General features: G+C 40.2%; 1 protein-coding gene across 2 annotated transcripts in view; it reads right to left on the bottom strand.

The window, feature by feature from the left end:
* Positions 1 to 854: 854 nt before the first annotated feature.
* Positions 855 to 16,535, bottom strand: part of LOC147708588 (uncharacterized) — a 62,165-nt gene continuing 46,484 nt past the window's right edge. Inside the window, exons 5-8 of one of the 2 annotated variants that reach the window (XM_086927266.1) lie at positions 13,803 to 13,904; positions 6,298 to 6,396; positions 5,865 to 5,966; positions 855 to 1,846 (exon numbers count right to left, since the gene is read on the bottom strand). In XM_086927266.1, the coding sequence (XP_086783392.1) occupies positions 1,176 to 1,846; positions 5,865 to 5,966; positions 6,298 to 6,396; positions 13,803 to 13,904 (974 nt within the window). In that variant the 3' untranslated portion in view covers positions 855 to 1,175. The remainder of the gene's footprint in view (positions 1,847 to 5,864; positions 5,967 to 6,297; positions 6,397 to 13,802; positions 13,905 to 16,535) is intronic. The other variant, XM_086927267.1, reaches the window with a different exon arrangement.

The following is a 16,535-nucleotide window of genomic DNA, read 5'->3' as shown; positions in this document are numbered from 1 at the left end:
GCACAAACCAGGTGAGAGCTCGATGCGAGGCATCGATTGGAAGTGCGTGGTTGCTTTAAGTGCCTCTGGGTCAGTAGTGTCGGGGGTAACAAAATGAGCAGTGGGCACCAGGATCCCTGGAGTAACTGGAATTCTTCATTGGGGATCGGGTCAGTCGGATCGCAGTGAATCAAGGGAGGTAGCAGCTGTCTTCAATGAGGAATACCGAGGGGTATCTCGGTTTCAATCCGTTTGGCAAGGTCCCGGCAGCTCAATTGCAGAATGTACACAGGCATCGACAATCAGTACACCATATGTATGTAATATATTGTAAAGTTTATTGTGCAATGGTGTTCCCACGTTACCTGAGTCGCTGGCTGTGTCCCACTTGAATTTTTTGTGTACTTTATGTTATATATCTATTGAATATTAAATTCCGTACGGCTGAACAAAGAATATACCTCCTACTTAGTCTATATTTAATAACTAAAGTATTCTAATTTGTCGAGGGACCCCTGTCTTTAGAAAATAAATGCACACCCAAGGTCCCTGACCAATTGCTTATTGGGTTCCTTTGTCTTTCGAAACAGCTTATTTCTACATGGCGGTTGATTATGTATCTGAAATTAGTAGCTACACCATTGTAAGAAATCCTGAGGGAAATCTAGAATGTATTAGTTGTTATACAACAGTTGCCTGTTCCTGTCAACAAAAGTGCTTACAATAGACCTCAAGGATTTTCATGCAATTTCTTGCCTCTCACCCTCTATCCTCTGCATTGGTGTTCTTTTAAATATGGTTCTCTCAGTTAGTATAGTTCTGTACCTTATTTCATGATTTTCTGAATCCATTGTGTTTTTTCATATGTCTATTTTAGGGATGACATTCTACCAACTTTGTTTCTGTAGAAGCTGCAATGTCCGACTATGCAACAACTGCAATATCCGAATACTGTGCCTCATATTATAGCAGCTTGGGAAGAAATGATACTCTGAGGGCCCTAAGTCCCTATCCAATGCTTGAAATTACTATTTTTTTAGTCTGTTTTTTGTAAAATCACTGGCCGTTACTTTCTCGAGGTTGGTTTATGATCTTGTGGTTTAATCCACTAACTTCATCCCAGTTTAAGGGTGTTAAGATGTCCTTCTAAATTAGAAACAGAACACAAGTTTTTTTTTCAGCTGCAGAAGTTCATTTCAAAGTTTCCAACTCTGTGGATCCATGTGTGTCCTGATATTTGGATGTGGGTCTTTGGGCCTTTTCTCTTCCTCTCCAATATGTATTCTTCTGTGTTTATTGAAATGATCCTTGCGACTGAACCGTTTCTGACAATCAACGCAAGTGTACGGCTTTTCCCCTGTATGTATTCGTTGATGCCGGTTACGATCACTTTTTAGACTGAAGCTTTTCTCACAGTGAGCACACTCAAAGGGTCTCTCTCGTGGACTCACAGCGGTATGTGCTCTTCTGAAATGAATGAAGCTTTCATTTAGGCTAGTGTTTTTGTCATATTGTACAGACAAGTTTTGTCTCTGTTTGTGGAATGTGTTTTCAAGGCTTGCATCAGTAACCAAATTCCTTTGATTGATATCATATTCATTACATTTATAAGACTTTCCTAGTTTGGTGGGTCCATGATGTAAACTGAAAGGCGCTGGATTCTGAAAAAAACTTTCACGCTGAGAAGTCTTTTTTTCTACCAATTCCCGGTTGCGTCGGGGCCATAACTGTCTCCTAGAAAATGGCAGCTTATTACACCTCTGCAACTCTTTGTTTGTTGGTACTGATGAACATATGGAAGGTTGAGTTTGTTCTGTAAATACCATTGAACTATTATCTTTACATTGACTGTTCATGGTTTCATCACCTGTTTAGAAAAACAGAAATCAAGTCTGTAGCATATGGAAAATCAATCAGAACAGAAAAACGATATAGATGGTTTAAAAACAGGAACATTAACATGTATAGTACTAATGTACTTATTACAAAATTATGGATTTGCATTAAACCTTTTCAGATGTGTATTTTAATAAAATGACATATTTACAAAAGAGTGCAAAGGAGCATGTCAGGAAGATATGAATACAGTAATAGCATTTTAAAGTACATCTCATTTTAAATAGCTGACCTTCTGGGTAACTAAATATAAACAATATGACTCGCCGTGCATTTGTTATGCTCCTGCTGACAACAGTCTGAAATGCCATCCTAATGCAGACACAAATGCAAGATGCTGAATATGCTGTTTCTTTAAAATACCTTATGGCAATCTTAAACCATTACATTTCCGCAGAGTAAATTAATCGGACCATAGCCCTTAAGGATCTTACTATGTGATATAAAAAAGGATCAATGTTTTTTTGTCTAAATGCATTGCTCTTCTATTGCAGAGGAATTGTTTGCTAAGGAAGTGTTAAATTGTGATCGTCTATACTGACATGTGGCTAGCAGCAAAAATTAGGTATATCTCTCTTAGATGATTCTTAAAGGCAAGGTGTGACAAACAAAAAATATCCTTATTTATCTACCTGTATTAGCAGACAGTCCCGCTGAAAACTCATAGATGGTTCTAATACTATATAGGTCGATCAGTGAACTATTTGTTTCCTTCAACAAATCCAATTGTTTGGGTAATTTCTCCAGAGGGTAACTGCCAGACCTTGTTTGGGGGGCTCACATGCAAACTGGGGCTTCTGGACCTTTAATGTGGTGGTTGAAGATGTTTGGTAGTCCTGGGGTCCTTCGACTATGGACCTTAGAAACTGGGCCAAGTATAACCCTTTCCATACTCCCAGGACAGCCAGGAGAAGCCATCCCAGGCCTCACACAGTTAGAGCTCAGACCTCAAAAATCTACTAACAGACATAGAAGAGTATTGTTCAGGCCAGTGCTAGTACTGAAGCGTTGGTGCATATACACACCCCCAAGGTGTATATGAACCAAAAGATCAGCTCTCTTTTCCTTCAGCTCAATATTAGCACTGAAAAGTTTTAGCTTTTGTGGCAGGCTTTATCCCGGGTTCTTATTCTCTCATTCTCACACAGTTCTTAAGCACTATGGTCACCTGCTTTTAGCAGTGGGAGTCCTGGTGGATGTGGGATGGAAACGTGCAGCAGCCCAGGTAAAGACGGGCTAAGGATCTTCCGGAGCAGCGGCAGCAGCTTGTTTCTGAATGTAGAGATACTGGAGATCTCCTTGCAAAAGACTTCTCTGGCAGCTTCCCACCTTAAGCAGTTGCTGCCTCCCTAGTACAGGGATTGCACAGATGCTGGCTGGACAGGTACGGCTCGCACCTTCCCTCTTAGCTTTTAGGTTCTATGCACATCTGCTGCTCCTCCAGCAGACACTGAGGACTACGGGTGATGCTCCCTCACAGGTAGAGGTCTGGCTGTCATGCAGACAAAAGAGCTAACCACAAAGCAGCCCTTTAAGTAATCTGGGGAGCACTGCCTTCCTTGTTCATGAAGAACCTGGAACAAAGTGGGGTAATTAGATCCCACTTTTATACAGACTTTCCAAGTTGGGAAAGTGGACCCGTTATCTAAGCCTTCACACTTGGTTTGCTTTCAAATGCTATTTCATGCTGCTCTCCAGACACTGCCTTCATGCAAAGTGATGTCTCTCATAGCAGGTGGGAATGGGGGTGGCCCTAACATGGGCACAATGAAGTGTGAGTTCTCTGCACCTGGCTACCATCCGGTTCCTGAAGTAATAATCAGAGGCAAACAAAAGGGCAGGCCCTGCCTAGAAACGTCCTCATGTTGAACAAAAGAAACTGCAGTTCCACCCCTCAGCCTCCAGAATGCACCAACTGACGGTGCTCAGGAAGTACTAATCAGTTGTCCTTTGTTAACAAGCCCCTGAAGGAATTACTGAAGGGAGAGGTTTCTTCTTCCCCCTCATTTCAGTGTCTGGGTCTCAACCCTCTAGCCACAGGAATACAGGCAATAGACTTTCACTGTCTGGAGAATCTATTCTCCCCCTAGGATTTGTTGCATGATAAACCAGGGGCATCCAAATAGAATCCAACTGGCACCAGTACTCAGACTCATGCAACACAAAGAATCCTACTATGATACATGTGCGACAAACGCTCTATGCATATTCACGCTCTCTAAATACACACACAGCACAAGGCTCTAGGTTTCACATAACAGTGAACTTTTCATGAGACGAGACACTAGACTGGTCACACTACAAAAACACCACCACCATTTTAAGTGATGTACCCAGGGCAAGAACAGTAGCCCTTTGCCTAATAAGAGGGCATTTGTGGTGCACTCTTCGAGGGAAAGTATAGTAGTATGTTGCCTAATATGAGTGTACTTTTGGTGCGTGTCTCCAGGGCACAAGGTAGGTCATGGACCTCACATTGTCAGGGATAGGGCTAGGCCTCTGCACATGTGCTAAATTAGCGTGACACCTGGGCCAAAATAAAAGACAGGATATCAATTTCACATGCAGTTGGGCACTAAGGGAAGTGGAACACACAGTATTTATGATGCAGGCGACATGCACATCCCAACAATAACCACAACCCTATGCCCAAGGCTTCTTCTTATAGAATACACTCATACTGGAGCAACCCTGCCTGAATGTGTGCATATATTTTTTTTAATTCAAAATCCTCAATTAGCTCATTAAGGAAACAAAAATTGGTATGGCAAATCATTTCTGGTTCCGCTGGCAGTCTAAATAGGTACTATATCATGTATGGGTTTAAATGCCCCAATATTTTTCACATGTATATAACACCAAAAATTAAAAATGTGATGTGTTTGTGTGGAGAAGAAAATCACTACTGTTACTACCCTATCACATGCTTAAAAGCACATTTTCCGAACCACACGCAGCAGAGAGAAAGAGAAAGTATTTTCAATGAAGGTTTTTAACAACTTTTGGCTGTGTTACTTGTGTTTATTCTTAACTTCATATTTTATTTAAGAATAAAAAATTGCACAAAGAAACACATTGGTACATTAGGTAATTAGTGGACGAATGATTACTCATAGAAATGATGAATGTGAAAGGTGAAGAAGACAAAAATACTTTACCAGTACATTGCATGCAACTGCACAGGGAAACAAAATAATTTCATAATAATGACGTAAGTGATGGCCAATTTCTAAAGCTAATATATTGGACATAGAAAATGCTCCCCTCCATGGTTTCAGTTTTGCTTGATACATTGCTAAACATAATTTACAATTCCTATTGGTTAATGTGAGAGAAAAATTTGTTTGAATCTCCTCAAGGTCTGTGTGCTATTTTAAATGTATAGATGGTTGTGCCAAAGAACAATTGTTTTTTTATGAGCTAGGTGTTTAGTTGTCCATATCCCAATCTATGCTAATTGCATTCTAGAAAGCAACCCGATGTAAATAGCCATGAAGTGAAATTAGGAGAGTGATGGCTGGGTACTTTCAACATAACTGTGTTTGAATGGTTCTCAGATGTATATTGTTGTGGGGTGAAAGAGTGTTGTTGAATTAACAGTGCACTTCCAACTACATGGCAGTTGTGTCATGGGGTGAGGATTTTGGACAGCTAGAGAGGGTACAGTAAGGGAGTGCAGTGTCTTTGTGGGGAGAGTATGACAGATGTGCCTATAGTAGGAAGTACAGGAGCTGAAGTGTGTATGAATGAGTTTATGAATTATTACATTCTGTCGGGGAGTAATAAAAGCAAGGAGAGAAAGCTAGGTTGGTGGGCCTATAAAAGTGACCATGTGGATAATTTCAAGGTAAACACTGCCGCCACTGGGCTGTCATGTTATTATATGCCTTCTGGAAGCCTGAGATATCGCTCAGTTGCAATTGGGAGTTCAAATGGAACACAACATCACACATCCATCTTTAAATAGTGGCCCAAGTGCATTTACTCACCTACTAGACTACTAAGGTTTTCTTCCGTCGCGTTGTCATGATGTTCAACAGCATAAGACTCTTTCTCCTTTTTAATGTGAATCGATGGATAAACTGCCTGATCTGTGTTTAAAAACATACATAACAATATAAGACAAACACAATTATAAGTCTATCGAAACACTATCCATTTAGTAAAAACAATAAATAAATAAAAGGCTTTACCATAGCCAGGGAGAACCATTCACACATTCCAAGTTCATTAAAGGGACCAAGCAAGAACAGGAAAATAAACAGGAACTGAACATTCAGAAATCAAGACGAGTTCACGTTTCTGTAAGTGCCATTAGATGGAAAAGATTAAAAATAGACTGTTTAAGAAAATACAGATCATAACAAGGGGCTCTCGCTGCCAAAGCACAGTTTTGTGAAATGTAGAGCTTTTGGGCGCTACCTGAGCTGGAATCCATTATTTGCTCCTCTTCTGAAACAAGCCGATTCATTAAACACGTAGTAGGCTGCTCTTCTTTCCGTAAACAAAGAAATGGGATTCCTGTTGAGCGACATAAAATGCACAATATATAAAAAAAATAGCTGGGCTATCTTTAAGGTGTGTGTGTGATAAACACTTTGTCGAAACAACCATATTATTGTTAGAAGGTTTTCTTTTACCATTGTCAAGTATACAGTATTCCTTCTGTGCACAGGCAATCTGTTTTCATAGGATAGTCAGGAAGGTAGGAGGTTTTTGGGGGCAGGTAATTCTGATTTCTGTCCCATAGTCCTTCTGGGCAACAACTTCCGCACTATCATGTTCCCTGCCTCAGCTCTGGTATGCTCTGGAGCAAGTCTGGCTCAGACTCATCTCGATTTGGCAGATTTCCATGTCTACTCTTCATCCCTAAGACTTACTCATTCAGATGGCCTGAAAGTTAAATAATCCAAAGGACTAATTTTTAGAAGAAAAAAATCCATTGGCTATACCCCCAGGCATGGAAAATGAAGATAATTTGTGGTCCGGTGCCAAAATGAGAATCGTAACTCTAGAGAATTGTGCCAGAACAAAACAGTAGGTGCCATCCTTTGTTCGAAGAATGAAGTAATGCACAGCAGACAGCTATATGCTGCACTTATAGTCCAAGAAGGCTAGCAAAGCATCAGCTTGTGTTTTATAATTGTAGTAACTTCTGTTAGTGGATCTGTGATTCAAACAGACCACTTGGAAGCAATCTATGCAAGCAATGTGCAACATATATAGGGTTTCCACCTTTTTTACCAGCCTGCACTTAAAAATACAGGCGAGGCTGGTAAACAAAACTGGGTAAGTGGATCCCTATATATGTCCAGCTTTTAAAACAACTTAAAGACAAGTTCAAATTTCCAAATGCTAAAAGATGAAACAGTTGCAGTGTTTTGAATGAGTTGAACTTCAGAAGTACAGGAGAAGGTCAAGCAAACTCAACAGTGGATTTACGTAATTTAGAAGTCTATAAAAGTGCACACCACAGATAACATGTAGGACAACTTCTTCTTCCATCAAACTTGAGCGAGGCCGCTTATATCTCACCTCATTCATTACTCAAGGCAGGTGTTCATAGCATCCAAACACATTGTGGGGCTTTGTAGTAAGACCTATCTCTTACATTTCCATCTTATCAGATTTCAACTTAAACCAATGGCTTCTGATCCCTCCTTTCAGTGTCACTTTGCATATGCCTGCACAGAATCCCTTGCAAATTCATGAGGATCGGGAATTACTGGTGAACAATTGAAAGTGAAGCACATTTAAAAACCATGAAGTCACAGAGGCTCAACACATACGTTAAAATGGCTAGGAGGCACAGCAGACCACTAGGGAAGGGCAGAAGAAATATAGCAGAATGCATACGTATAAAGAGAGAGAAACAGCCTAAGCTGTTTGGCTGGGAATGTATATAACTAGGGCAGAATGGTCCCAGCATCTCGAAGAGGGGCGAACAGATTGTCATTGTTGAAGATATCTAAATGTAGTGTAGGTCGAAAAGACCTAACGCAATTACAAAGTCACTGATGGTCTTCCTCCAAAGGTCAATCCACACTGATGTCAATACATACTCTACCCCAATGAGGATGGAAGATGGCTTATAATTTGATGTTCTGATGAAATTTGAAAACTGAAGAGATACAATGTGTAAAAGTAACTTGGTATAAGTACCGCAGAACTAAGGCAAAGTTAAAAAAACTGCAGAAATCACTGAAAATAGAAACGGGAAACAACCTTAACAACGAAGTTTAAATTACGACTTACCTGAACAACGAAGTCCGAACAACGACAAATGTTTCTATTAATAGAAAATATTAACGTATTACCCTTCACTAAACACATTACCAGGGACAGCCAAATTTGACTCCAGCAATTAAAAAACAAAAAGTCTTATAGAAAACTTGGAACCAGTTACCATTGAAGCCAGTGCCACAATGTACAAGTGAAGACAGTTTAAGGATAATTACCAAGGTTGCTTTTGAGCAATAGTAGATAACCAAGTGAAAGAAAAAAATAAGACAAATGGGCTTGTTTATGACTGTGGATTTCCCAGTGATCAATTGTGCAAGTTTACTAGCAGGTTTCCTGTGATACCTCGGAGATCTCAGTGACCATACTTTGATTACCAATCAATTAAACACCTATATGAAACAGCTTGAAAGTCAAAGTCTGCATGCAAACCCCAAACGACAGGGAGGGAATCAGAAAGAAAGAAGGACAAACCCTCCAGCTACACTGTGGCTCATTTCAGAATCAGCCATAGTTGATTCATAGGCGTGCCACGCTCAAAATGAGGTCTGCAGCTTTGACCATTCTATTTGGAAGACGCTGTGACTGCCAAATAATTTGTGAGAAAGAGGATTCCAGTGCTTGCATAGGAGTACATGTTATAGCAGGAGTAACATTGGTACAGTACTGGTTTGTTATTTAGTCTAAACAGCCTTTATTGTAGAGTGCTGTTTATCAAATAGGCGTTGCCTGTTTTATGGTTCTTTGAGTAATTGTCTGTATGGTAGATTTCTCTGTGAGTGCTTTTGTACATACAATTCTGGGATGATCCAGGGCTCAAATACCTGTAATGTCATCAATAGAATTCTGGGCCTGAGGATAACAAAGTGAGGCAACCGAGAGTAGGGCTTTGAAGAGATAGGACAGTGGTTCCCAAAATGTGCGCCGAGGCTCCCTGTGGAACTGTCAAACCTAGCCAGGGGAGCCGCGCACCAAGCACTTTAATGCATTTAATGTTGAAGGGGTTGTTGGCTTCAGGTAAACTAATTAGACTTAAACATTTGATGTTGATGATTTGTCAGTGACATGCCTAAAGCTGCAAATGTATTGTTTAATTGATGGCAAGTTGAGGGAGATGACCTCCATATTTCACTGGATCCCCACACTCCAACACTCCCAAAGTAGGCAGAAGATGCCGGATTTATTTTGTTAGACTTGTTAACAGTTTAATTTTTTTCTAAATGCATTTTACACCAATGCAAGTTATCAGGAAAGTACAGTTGCCTGTCTGTCTATTAAACACACTAAGTATTATTAAATATTGACATTTGTGCTTGAATAATAGGTACTTCCAGTACATATTTCTTTCAGTACACACACTTCCAGACAGGCCTGCTCTCTACTTGAACACAGGGAAGTAAAACACCATATACTGCATAATGCCAACATTTAAAGCAAGGAAGAAGGACGTTTAAAAAACAAATCTCAGTAATTTATTTTACTTGCATTGATTTGGAGGCAATTTTAGGGAGGAGATAGCAAAAATAAAGCTGTGCGTGTTGGCACGTATGACATGCCTATAAATGGAAGTGCGTGCAAATATTCTTCAAGCGCAGAAACACTTTGGCAATGGGGCCTACATGCATAGAGGTGCTATCTAGCACTGTAAGTGGGATAAAACATTTAAGAGGGTACTCTAAAAAAGGCATGGGGAAAGAAGTGTAAATAGGAATCTTTTATTAGTGGCGCTGCCTTAGCTATACAAAACACCCTGCCTCTATGATTATAACACCTTCATCAGCTTCATCCCAATTATTTTCATGGAGAAAAAGGAAAGTACTCCAGAGGCCAGGCTTCCATCCCCCCACCTCCAAAAAAAGTAACAATGGGGGAGCCACTGGCAATGGCCAATGGGTCAGCAATTGAACAAAAAGTCTGGTTGAAAATGTTTGGGAACCTCTGAGATAGGAGTTAGACCTTGTAGTTATGTCAGAGGCCACAAGCCACAGAATTGACAGCTAACCTGTTAAACACCTTCATAGCCATAGTCAGATGGCTAAGTTACACTTTTGAATTTTGGGGTATCTATTAAGCTTAAACTGACAGAGGTCCGATGTTCCTGAAACCTAAGATTTCCTTATCGAACCAACTATCCTTCCACATCAGAAGAGCTAAAGATGTGACAGAAAGTCTGAGAGAACTAGTATTTCATGTGGACCTCCGGGAATTCATATATTAAGCATCACTGATGCAAGTAAGGTATTCCCTAATTTTGTTTTTAAGTAAATTCGGTGCATTGGTAGCTTTGACTGAGAAAATGGTATTGAATAGGAGCAAAGAAATTGACAGCAAGGAGTCTTGTAGGTCACATATTTATACATTCACCAACAGATTCACCACAGTCTTAGTAATGGGAATATTATTTTAAAGTACAGTAGTTAAATCATCAGAGTTGGTGAAATAAGCACATAAGGACATGTATTTTAAACAAGGACAAAGGGCTATATGTATAAATAATAGGAATTGTGATTTCCTAATTGTGATTTTTACGAAACACAATTAGGAATTCGCAATTCATAATGTAAGAACACTTACAAACTTCATTTCGCGATTCCTAAAGTGGTTGCAAATAGACCTACCTTATTAATATTAAAGAGGCAAGTCACAATTTACAACCCATTAGGAATTGCAGCCATCACATGGATGGTGGTCTGCAGACCACCATGTCTTTGATTGGTTTTTTATAAAGCAATATTTTTGTTTTGTTTCTTTAAATGCAGCCCATTTAGATGATGTGTTTAAAAAAAAGAAAATGAAGCCTTTAAGTTTAATTTTTTAAGAGCAGGCAGTGGTCCAATTGACCACTGCCTGCTCTTAAAAAGAATTGGTTTCTGCAACACAAATGGGAAAGGGTCCTTTGGGGACTTCTTCCCAATTGCAAATGCTTACCTACAAAGTAAACCTTTTGCCAGGGATAAACCTTCCTTTTTAATAGTTATAAGTCACCCTAAGGTAGTACCTAAAGGCTCATGGGGTAGGGTGCATTGTATTTACAAAGTAGGACATGTATATTTAACATGTTTTGGCAGTGAAAAACTCCTAAACGTGTTTGTCTCTCTTCAAAAGCCATCTCTCCCATTGACTAAGACTGGGTTACCTTATTACATTCAATAAGTGCTAACGTCCGATAGGGAGCTTAGTAGAGATCTTCTGTTCACCATCAAATTAATTTTAATTTAAACTCCTCTCTAATGGCAAAGTAGGATTTGAAGTCACATTTCAGAAAATTCCACCTTTAGAAAGTTGGTATTGTCTGGTACAAACAAACTTAGCCTTTCTGCCACTGGGGTAGGAAAGGGAGTCTCCTCACACAAAGGCTGACACCAGGTATAAATACTAGACCTCCAGAGCCACTTAATAGATCACTCCAGGACCTATGGAAGAAAGACTGCCCTGCTGCTAGAGGACAGCCCTGCTCCTGGCCTCTGATGGAGTGACTCCTGATCACCAATAGGGGCTCCTCAGGTCGTGGACTTAGCTGGCATCATTGGAAGCTCTTCCCAGATAAAAAGGTGAAAATCTTGAAGTTTGGGCACCTAATGACTGCAAACAGGCCTGTTAATGCTGAAACTGATGCCATCAATGACCTCCAATGAGAATCTCAAGTGAGGCCTGCTTTTCGCGCTGACAGTGACCATCCACAATCACCAACGACCTGCTCTTTACGATGAAAGCCTTCTCCTTGCAGCCTACTCCAACGCAAATGGAACTTTTTTAATGCAGGACTTGAGAAGGTAACACTTCAGCAGGACTAACCTGATCCCTGTATCTGAATCTTGCTCCATTGCAGTCAGCCTGAACTTGTGACATTTCTCCACGACCTGATGACTGTAAGTGGCGCTTTGTGTTTTTAGGCAAAATTTTCACGTAAAACATTTGCAATTGAAAATCTTCTGATCTACTGATCGGATTTTAGCTGTTTTTGGATGGTTATATTTATTGAAATTGACTATATTTTTCTAAATTGGCTTAGGATTTTTCTTGTGTTGTGTTTTCACTTTATTAATGTTTGAATGCTCAACAAATGCTTTACACATTCACCATAACATTTGCCTGACTGCTTATGTGCCAATCTAACAGGGAGTTGAGGTGGGGTTAATTTTTGTGGTTTTCCCTGCAAGGATTACGTTTGTGCTTGAGTAGGGTGTCCACCCCTCTCAACCAATAACCCAATTTCTTACACCAAGTACTTAACTGAGTTTTCCCCAGTTTGGGTTAGGATGCTTCAGGACCTAATCTCGAATCACAAACCATGGTATTTAAATATTCACACACATTTTGTTTAATACCTATATAGTACCATTCTATGGTTTCCGTAAACTTGATTTACCTTTGGACACTTATAAATTAATCAAATTATTTTGGTGATCAAATGTATGTAATCGTTGTTTATTGTTGACCAATATTTAAGCATCAGCCAATGGGATCTTCATGCATTTCTCCAGGTAGAACTCCACCAGTTCAATCATCAAATCCTGGCTCCACATTAGCAACAGCTCCCTTAAGAGCAAGTAGTAACATGAGCAACCAGTAGCCCTTCCACACACTTATAAGCCAGCCGTCCCTACCAAACTAGTAGTTCCATGATGGTCATCCAGTTAATCACCATCAGCCCTTCAGCCTCCATCAGCTAGTAGTAGTCCCAGCTCACTGTGGAGTTTTGTGGTCGGAATAAATGAGTGTGTTGAGGAGATGCTGGCAAAACACCAACAGCTCTACCAATGGCATAGTAGGGCACATCTTTATGCCAGTATCACACAGAATTTTAGTAACTGAAACTGAAACCAAGACCAATTTACATTTAAAACCATAACATGGCTTTGGAGGATCTTCATTGGCCTGCAAGTGGTTTAACAGGTCTAAACTCTATGGTACTGATTTATCAACACTACTGCTATCTAGTAAGGTGTACTTTACTGTGAGCTAAATTAACTTCAGGAGGATTCGCCATGGCGAAGGAGGTCAACCTAAAGACATGCAGGCAGCCTAAAAGACATGCAGTCTAATATATCCTTAGAGCCCGCTGTAGCGGGCTCTATCGGCCATTAAAGGCCTGTACCATCGTCAAATGGGCGAACCAAAGGTGAGGGCCTTTAACTAGGGAGCGGGCCTATAAAGGCAGGTAAAGCCTGCTACAGAAGGCTGTAAGGCTATTAAAACATTCCTCTCCTAGAAGGCAGAATGTTCTAATTTATGAAAACAAAGGGCTCACGGAGCCTGGAGGGATTGAAATATCATTGTGGTCCGTGAGGCCTTTGTCCACAGCAACAGCTATGAACAAACATTGGAATGATGAAGCTCCAGGCTTCTAACAGCCATTAGAAACCCAGAACCCTCCATTGTTTAAACAGAGCCCCCAACATTCCAATGTTCTAATTTCACAGTAGCCCTCCCTTCCTAAGCTGCAAGCTTAATAGAGAAAAAGGTCTGCTTTGCATCAGAACAATCACTGTCTCCTGATAGGAGCTCTAGGTAGTAACATTTTTCCTTTAATATAGGATAACAGGGCAGGAGCAGTTGCAAATCTTGTCATACCCCCCAGTCAAGGCCACAGTCTACAGTAACCTTAAAGCATCTATATTGGGTCCAAAATGGGTTACTCCTTAACCAACCCCATATCTATAAAAGCCAGGTGCTTGGTCACTCACTTGAGTCTATTTCTTCTCCAGCTTCATTAATCACCTCTATTGCATTTGGTCTTGACTCTTTGTCTTTCCTCACAAAAGGTTCAGGACTGAGAAACTGAAATCCTGTAAGCAAGATAAAAACTGTTACATATATGGAGGACCAATGAAAATTAACGCCTCTATTTTAGATCTAAATGAATAATTTACAACTATATTTACATGAGTTAGTACAGTATTTGTGATATTTAAAAAACACGATTGTCGCACAAGTAGGCTTTCGAGGCACGATGGATCAGAGAGAGGAGAGACAACAGTTAAGCTATGGCAGACAGAATCAGGTTGAACTCTATCTTCCAAAGAAACTGTTTATTTTACTGAGACTGAACTGTATCACAGTATAGCACCTACTGTGATTAAGTGAGCTGTCTTTGCAAGAATGTATATATTAACACATCAGTGGCCCCTAATCTGAAATTAGTAAAAACAAATTTAACAAAATTGGCCTGTCCTTGGAATTCAAGCATTTTACTCTGCTTGGCAGGCTAGGTGAGCTAGATTTATCCAAGTCCTCCTCTTTGATGGACTATCTTATCCTTGTTCCATTGGTGTAACACTTCTCTACATATTTTTTCTTCTGTTTCCTCAGACTAATTGGACTCAATTCACCAGAAAATAAAAATTGCATTCAATAATTAATTGTTTCCTTACTCTCTTTCTCCTTCTTTCTGTTCCAGTACACTATGTTACCCTTACTCGGGCCAAGTAAATTTATAGGTCCTGATGATAATCCTTTATCCCTATACGATCAAAATGCAGTAAACCTTTTGGACTCACAAACCTTATTACTTTTGTTATTTTGTTAGGGTCTTTTCTAACTGTGTGCGATGCACCAATTTTGCATCCCTTGTGTGTCACATATGAGCACTGTGCACGTTTTCTTTCACCTCGCACAATGTTCACTATTGATTGTTGTCCTCAAAATATTCAATAAATAAGCATTAACTGCTATTCTACTTCATTTTATTTTACAAATATTAGATTAGGTGCCACTGTTGTGTAAGATATAAATTAATGAACCCAGGTCCCAAGTGATTTCACTATTCATTCACCCTTATTCTTGATTACAATCTTAGACTAGTGAAGGTCCAAAAGCCAGAGATTTGAGTGGCAAAAACTCAAACTTCAAAGTAAAAGGAAAATATGTATTTCATCTTTCTTAATGCTCACAAAAAATACTTATTTTGATTTATAATTAAAAAGTCATTTTAAGTTGGCACAGTGAAGACAAACAAGACTGTTTCATATTAAGAGATCGTGCCTGAAGGGCCTTCAGGGGCACATAGAAAATAAGACCAGGACATGCTACACGTGATGTTTACGTTACACTGAACAACTATTTCTAGCCATAGTTTAAAATAAAGCTCAAAGACATTGAGCCATGTAAAGTTTTCATTATAGGTCAGGTAACAACATACAGCCTGAGAATGCCCTACACTGAAAAAACATATTTTATTTCATGCACATAACTAAGATTAAAACTGAACTATATATCACTCCATATACACTGTGGTGTATACCATGTATGCATTCTGTATCAGTTTAAGAGATTTATAGGTTAGTGTACAATGCATCTAGGCTCTCATTATGAGCTCCTAAGTCCCACAGTGCTGCATGCCGGGGCCGCTTTCCTACTGTAACGCCCACAACGCCAGACCACTCGTTTCCCTTTCCGGCGATATTTCTGCCTTGCTGCAATACAGAGGCTGGCAGGATGGAGGGGTAAAAAGAAATGTGATGGCCCACTCAGCTGGTGGTAGAGACCAGACTGATTAAACCTTATAGTTAGAATTAGCAGCAGCAGCCAGTAGACCACTGGACCGCTAGGCCTGCGCGGGCCTAGAATTAGCAGCAGCAGCCATTAGACCTCTGGACCGCTAGGCCTGCGAGGGCCTGGAGTTTCATCGCCGCTGCAAGGATCAACAACCATTTGCAATGCAATAGTTCTCACATATGCAAGAGTTTGAGCTATTGGCATTGTAAATGACAATGCCTTTTATTTATCTGTTTTGATAATTAACACATAAATAAAAGGCATTGTCATTTACAATGCCAATAGCTTAAACTTTTAAACGCGAGACCTATTTCACTTCAAAGAAGTGGCCGCCGTTATCCCGGGCTGCTTGAAAAGTGATAGCACGCATGGAGTGCAGAATGTTGCAAAAAAGCATGTTGTGCCTGCAGTACGAGAAACTCATTAAAAGAAATAGTGCTTACAGGCATAAGACATACCTTGTAACAGCAGAAGTAAAAGGGCCAGTCGTCAAGGGAGGTTACAAATGAAGACAACGTGGTACTAAGGAGGAACTAACAAGCCTATTAACCAATCAGAAGCCAGCCTTTACAAAGGACAACGACACAAGCCAATGAAAAATATTGACGGAGAGTACAGTATACCTCGCAGAGCAGCGCAAGCGCTGTCCAGGCTCGACCTTAAAAGCAGTAAGAAACTAAGTGACGTCAAATAGGACCCAGGCGGTCTTACAGTGCCACTCTTGAGCCAGCTCAGCCGGGGAGCCGGGAGGAGACTGGTGAGCCGCAAAGTGTGCATGTTGCCGGGAAACAAGAATGGTGGACATTGGGAGATACTCAGAGATATTTGGTGAAAGAGCTCACTAATTCAGCACCTTGAGGAGGAGGAAGAAAATAGAGACAGAGCAGGACAGGAGAATGGGTGGTGGCAGCTGCAGCCTTAAA

Source organism: Lissotriton vulgaris, chromosome 6, assembly GCF_964263255.1.
Source record: "Lissotriton vulgaris chromosome 6, aLisVul1.2, whole genome shotgun sequence".
Taxonomy (NCBI): domain Eukaryota; kingdom Metazoa; phylum Chordata; class Amphibia; order Caudata; family Salamandridae; genus Lissotriton; species Lissotriton vulgaris.
Note: the sequence above shows the minus strand (reverse complement) of the source record. Positions and strands in the feature narration are given on the sequence as shown.